We start from the raw sequence: 6,767 nt of genomic DNA, 5'->3' as shown, positions 1-6,767 counted from the left end.
CAAGTGAAATTTGTGACGAAAATGGAGAAGACATCAGTAATGGAGGAAACGGATAAGAGAGAAAGAAAAAGAAAAAAAAAAGAGAAGAAAAGAAAAAAGAAGAAAGAAAAGAGAAAGGTAAAGAAAAAAAGTACTAATAAAAAAGAAATAGTGTTTGTAATACACTTTAATACAATTAAAGAAAGATCTAATTAGTTTGGGCGAATTCCGTTTCGAAAAGGGCATATATGAGCCAACTGTGTAACTCTAAGGGCATATATGTGCCAACTGTGTAACTCTAAGGGCTAACGGTAAGGACATATTTGAGCTAAAGTATTAACGAAATAAGTGGGCTCAATTTCGTATAGTATTAAGGCATATTTAGATCTTTGCCCTTTATTTATTTTGTGGTCTGTTAAAAGAAAGTGGAAATTTTTTTGCTTCCTGCATTGAGAAAAATGACTGGGAAGACAAAGCTCTACTATTGGAGGATTTATCACATATATCCAATTCTGGGGCTGCTGTTTGGAATGTAACCAATATTTGCGCAGTCTTTGAATAATAGCCACAACTTAAAAAAGCGGCAAAACACCCCTTCTACTTCTTCTTCATCTTCTTTGCACAGACAAGAAACCGAGACTGGATTCACATACAAGATTATTGAATATTACTTCTACTGACAGTACAGATCTGTATACACACAATTTTCTTGAAGTTCAAACTGCCACAGTTCTTACTTCAGGGAATTTACCTAAAGTTGAGACAATTTTCTTCAAGTTTAGCAATTTTCCTTCAACTATAGGTAATTTTCCTTGAAGTTCGAGCAAATTTTATTGAAGTTCAGACAATTCTTATTGAAGTTTAGGCAATTTTTCTTGAAGTTCAGACAATTTTCCAACTTTAGAAAAAAATGAACTATTTGAAAAAGCCGGTCTCTACCGCATTTTTAAGTTATACTAGCTAATTTTCTACTATTTTGCAAAACAACTCTAAAAATGACAACGTGGTATCATTTTTACACTGTTAAATAACTTTTTTTTCTTTAAAATAGAAAGAAAAGAATCAGGACAATCAAAATAAATTAGTTGAACTCAAAGAGTTTTAGTTTTAAGAAAAATTGTCAATTTTTTGCGCCTATACTATTCGAAACTTTTGCCTTCCCTTAAATTATTTGGTATAATATTACATTGCCGTTAGGAAAAAATCTCTCTTTTTGTCCTTGACTTGCTGAACTAAACTTCAACCTAAAGTATATCCTCATTTTTGCCCACATGAAAATAATTCTAAAAAAGTAAAAAATCTTTATTCTCAAAAATTGGGACATTTGAAGAGTTGAAGTCACTAGAGCTCTATTAATGAGTCAAATAATTCCAAGCACTTTTATTACAAAGATAATTCCAAATAAGCATATATAAATTGTCGAATAAAATTTCAAAACTAATTTTCCCCTTTCCCTTCAATACCCCAACAAGGTAAGTACCATTTGAAGTCATTATAGATAGCTTTTTTATTCTTGCAATTGCAGTAATATCAGCAGTTCGTACAAATGTTGAGAGTTTCTTCATTGCATATTCCACCAACAACTGGATCGCCTGCTCATTTCGCTCTCTCTTTCTGGAAAATCACATCGCCGTTAACTCCAACTTCTCGTAAATTATCAGCATTTACCCGTTTAGCGTTACTTCACTCGAGAACCCTGTTACCCAATTCGCGTTACAATATCCAGTTTCCCAGCTTTAAAAGGGTGTCAACTATGTTGGGTCAAGGTCATACTTGTTCTAAATTTATTACAGGTATTTGTTGATTGTACGTACCCTATCTTTTTTGCATTTCTATTTTTGTTATTTGTAGCTTCTGCACTACTTTTTATTTGTATTTGCATAATATTGGCATGAGATAGAGTTTAAATAGAGTAACGTGGTTAGTGAGTATTTATATAGCCGATCCCTAACTTGTTTGAGACTAAAACGTAGTAGTAGTTGTTGAAATTGGCAAAAGTACCACATCGGTGGATGACAATTTTGAATGAGAATTTCACCCTATAAAAGGAGGCCTAATGTTTAGGATTTAAACACACCTCTCATTTGCCTTTTATCTTCTTAAGGCATTTGTATCTTCTCTCTTTAGTATTATTTCACTTGTAATTTTGGAGTGGAATAAAATATTGATTGTGTCCGAGGAAGTAGGCAAAATTAGCCGAACCTCGTAAATTCTGGTGTTCTTTTATTGTTGTCTTATTGTCTTGTTTATTATTTAGTGGGTGTCATAATTTTTGGTATAGTAGTTGTGTCTCATTCACACTATATACATTTGGCTTCCGCAACAATTGGTATCAGAGCCAAGGTACTGTCTAAGTATGCTCTGTAGTTGCAGCATAGTCTGATCTTCCACATCAGAAAAGATCTATCTTGGTAACTGAGTCAAGGTTCTATCTGAGTATGCTCTGTGGTTGCAGCTTAGTCTGATCTTCCACACTAGAAAGAAAATAATCTTGATTTGTGTCGTCAGCTACTAAATAATATTTGTGTCAAAACGGAAGACAATAAACAAGAAGAATCTACATCAAGTGTCAATAATACGTCATCGTTAGCATCTTCGCTTATGACAAGAATTGTGTCAAATGCGAAATTTGCGGTAGAAATTTTTGACGGGTCAGGATATTTTGGGATGTGGCAAGGCGAGGTTCTAGATGTTCTTTTTCAACAAGGGCTAGATCTTGCCATTGAAGAAAAGAAGCCAGATGTTATTGGAGAAGAAGATTGGAAAATTATCAATCATGTTGCTTGCGGTACCATTCGATCCTACCTTGTTAGAGAGCAGAAATATCCATACACAAAGGAAACTTCTGCAAGTAAATTATGGAAAGCACTGGAGGATAAATTTTTGAAGAAAAACAGTCAAAATAAATTGTACATGAAGAAGAGACTGTTTTGCTTCACCTATGTTCCTGGTACCACAATGAATGAACATATCACCAGTTTCAATAAGTTGGTCACAGATTTGCAAAATATGGATGCAACTTTTGATGATGGTGACTTGGCCTTGATGTTGTTTGGGTCACTTCCTAATGAGTACGAGCATCTTGAAACTACTCTACTCCATGGAAATGACGAAATTTCTCTCAGAGAAGTTTGTTCAGCTTTGTACAGCTATGAACAAAGAAAGGGAGAAAAACAGAAGGGCGGAGAAGAAGAAGCACTAACTGTGAGGGGTCGTCCTCAAAATCAAACGAGGACTAAGAAGGGAAGATCCAAGTCGAGATCTAGACCCAGCAAAGATGAATGTGCCTTTTGTCGAGAAAAGGGGCACTGGAAGAAAGACTGTCCGAAGTTGAAGAATAAGGCCAGACATAACAATGGAAAGGCCATTATGGATTCAAATGTAGCTGATTGTGATGATTCAGACTTCTCATTAGTTACAACAGAGTTATCAACATCATCAGACATATGGTTGATGGACTCGGCTTGTAGCTACCATATGTGTCCCAACAAGGACTGGTTCGTGAATTTTCAAGAAGGAGAATATGGAGTCATCCACACAGCGGATAACAGCCCTCTTACCTCATATGGCATTGGTTCAATAAGATTAAGGAGCCATGATGGAATGATCAGAACATTAACAGATGTTCGATATGTACCGGGTTTGAAGAAGAATCTCATCTCTGTGGGAGCCCTAGAATCAAAAGGGTTCAAAATCATTGCAGAAAATGGAGTGATGAGAATATGCTCCGGTGCACTAGTGGTAATGAAGGCCAATCGGAAGAACAATAACATGTACTGCTATCGTGGTAGCACAGTTATTGGGACAGCAACAGTGACATCCAGTGATGACAAAGAGGCAGAAGCAACCAGGCTATGGCACATGCGCTTGGGACATGCTGGAGGAAAATCCTTGAAAGCTTTATCTAATCAAGGATTGTTAAAAGGCGTAAAGACTTGCAACTTGGAGTTTTGCGAGCATTGTGTCAAAGGGAAACAGACAAGGGTTAAATTTGGTATAGCGATCCATAATACTAAAGGCATTTTGGATTATGTACACTCTGATGTTTGGGGTGCTTCCAAAACACCTTCATTGGGTGGGAAGCACTATTTTGTAACCTTTGTTGATGATTTTTCCCGAAGAGTGTGGGTGTATACAATGAAGAGGAAAGATGAAGTGTTGGGAATTTTTCTCAAATGGAAAACGATGGTGGAGAATCAAACAGGCAGGAGGATCAAGTGTATTCGCACAGACAATGGAGGTGAATACAAAAATGATCATTTCAATAAGGTCTGCGAAAATGATGGCATCGTCCGACACTTCACTATCAGACATACACCACAACAGAATGGAGTGGCAGAACGTATGAACCGGACTTTACTGGAGAAGGTACGGTGTATGTTGTCCAATGCTGGCTTGGGCAAAGAATTTTGGGCTGAGGCAATTACATATGCATGCCACCTCATTAATCGTCTACCATCTGCTGCTATTGATGGCAAGACACCATTTGAAAAATGGTATGGAAAACCTGCTGTAGATTATGATTCTTTGCACGTGTTTGGCTCAATTGCATACTATCATGTGAAAGAGTCAAAATTGGATCCGAGAGCAAAGAAGGCTATATTTATGGGGATTACTTCTGGAGTCAAAGGATACCGCTTATGGTGTCCAGAGACAAGGAATATTATATTCAGCAGAGATGTTACCTTTGAGAAATGCAGTCCCTTCATCCTTCCATGTATGATTCTGATGAAGGGACTGCATTTCTTCATTCATGGCAATCCTCCACTTATCTTCTTCTGAACTTTGGATTGCGTCTTTATAAGTGGTAGGAACACCATCAGCTACAATTGAGGTTGCACAAGCAACCGTCTCTATAAGACGAACAGGTTTCGTTATTGTCCTTTTTGGCCTGCTGGTTGCTATTGATTCAAGTTGTTGTCGAGGTTCCTGAGTTGGAATCTCCCTTTCTACTGGCTCTTCTTCCAGAGGGTAATCTTCATGAGTTTCCTCCTCTGCTTCTTGTGTAGGAAAAATAAATTTTCCCTCAAACTCCACTTGCTTTGATGCACCACCAGTTTGTTTGACATCTTCAACTGTCACCTTATCTGTTATGGCAGATTCATCAAAGGTAACATCTCTGCTGAATATAATATTCCTTGTCTCTGGACACCATAAGCGGTATCCTTTGACTCTAGAAGTAATCCCCATAAATATAGCCTTCTTTGCTCTCGGATCCAATTTTGACTCTTTCACATGATAGTATGCAATTGAGCCAAACACGTGCAAAGAATCATAATCTACAGCAGGTTTTCCATACCATTTTTCAAATGGTGTCTTGCCATCAATAGCAGCAGATGGTAGACGATTAATGAGGTGGCATGCATATGTAATTGCCTCAGCCCAAAATTCTTTGCCCAAGCCAGCATTGGACAACATACACCGTACCTTCTCCAGTAAAGTCCGGTTCATACGTTCTGCCACTCCATTCTGTTGTGGTGTATTTCTGACAGTGAAGTGTCGGACGATGCCATCATTTTCACAGACCTTATTGAAATGATCATTTTTGTATTCACCTCCATTGTCTGTGCGAATACACTTGATCCTCCTGCCTGTTTGATTCTCCACCATCGTTTTCCATTTGAGAAAAATTCCCAACACTTCATCTTTCCTCTTCATTGTATACACCCACACTCTTCGGGAAAAATCATCAACAAAGGTTACAAAATAGTGCTTCCCACCCAATGACGGTGTTTTGGAAGAACCCCAAACATCAGAGTGTACATAATCCAAAATGCCTTTAGTATTATGGATCGTTGTACCAAATTTAACCCTTGTCTGTTTCCCTTTGACACAATGCTCGCAAAACTCCAAGTTGCAAGTCTTTACGCCTTTTAACAATCCTTGATTAGATAAAGCTTTCAAGGATTTTCCTCCAGCATGTCCCAAGCGCATGTGCCATAGCCTGGTTGCTTCTGCCTCTTTGTCATCACTGGATGTCACTGTTGCTGTCCCAATAACTGTGCTACCACGATAGCAGTACATGTTATTGTTCTTCCGATTGGCCTTCATTACCACTAGTGCACCGGAGCATATTCTCATCACTCCATTTTCTGCAATGATTTTGAACCCTTTTGATTCTAGGGCTCCCACAGAGATGAGATTCTTCTTCAAACCCGGTACATATCGAACATCTGTTAATGTTCTGATCATTCCATCATGGCTCCTTAATCTTATTGAACCAATGCCATATGAGGTAAGAGGGCTGTTATCCGCTGTGTGGATGACTCCATATTCTCCTTCTTGAAAATTCACGAACCAGTCCTTGTTGGGACACATATGGTAGCTACAAGCCGAGTCCATCAACCATATGTCTGATGATGTTGATAACTCTGTTGTAACTAATGAGAAGTCTGAATCATCACAATCAGCTACATTTGAATCCATAATGGCCTTTCCATTGTTATGTCTGGCCTTATTCTTCAACTTCGGACAGTCTTTCTTCCAGTGCCCCTTTTCTCGACAAAAGGCACATTCATCTTTGCTGGGTCTAGATCTCGACTTGGATCTTCCCTTCTTAGTCCTCGTTTGATTTTGAGGACGACCCCTCACAATTAGTGCTTCTTCTTCTCCGCCCTTCTGTTTTTCTCCCTTTCTTTGTTCATAGCTGTACAAAGCTGAACAAACTTCTCTGAGAGAAATTTCGTCATTTCCATGGAGTAGAGTAGTTTCAAGGTGCTCGTACTCATTAGGAAGTGACCCCAATAACATCAAGGCCAAGTCACCATCATCAAAAGTTGCATCCATAT

The 6,767-nt window shown here is 38.2% G+C and overlaps 1 protein-coding gene across 2 annotated transcripts in view; it reads left to right on the top strand.

The window, feature by feature from the left end:
- Positions 1-523: 523 nt before the first annotated feature.
- The window catches only part of LOC104098700 (rhodanese-like/PpiC domain-containing protein 12, chloroplastic), a 22,991-nt gene continuing 16,747 nt past the window's right edge, over positions 524-6,767 (top strand). The window contains exons 1-2 of one of the 2 annotated variants that reach the window (XM_009605504.4): positions 524-781; positions 1,505-1,772. In XM_009605504.4, the coding sequence (XP_009603799.1) occupies positions 1,526-1,772 (247 nt within the window). In that variant the 5' untranslated portion in view covers positions 524-781; positions 1,505-1,525. Of the gene's footprint in view, positions 782-1,296; positions 1,773-6,767 lie in introns of those variants that run through there. The other variant, XM_033656773.2, reaches the window with a different exon arrangement.

Source organism: Nicotiana tomentosiformis, chromosome 12 (assembly GCF_000390325.3).
Source record: "Nicotiana tomentosiformis chromosome 12, ASM39032v3, whole genome shotgun sequence".
In the NCBI taxonomy this organism is placed as follows: domain Eukaryota; kingdom Viridiplantae; phylum Streptophyta; class Magnoliopsida; order Solanales; family Solanaceae; genus Nicotiana; species Nicotiana tomentosiformis.
The sequence above is the reverse complement of the archived record's forward strand: the minus strand, read 5'-3'. Positions and strand labels throughout refer to the sequence as shown.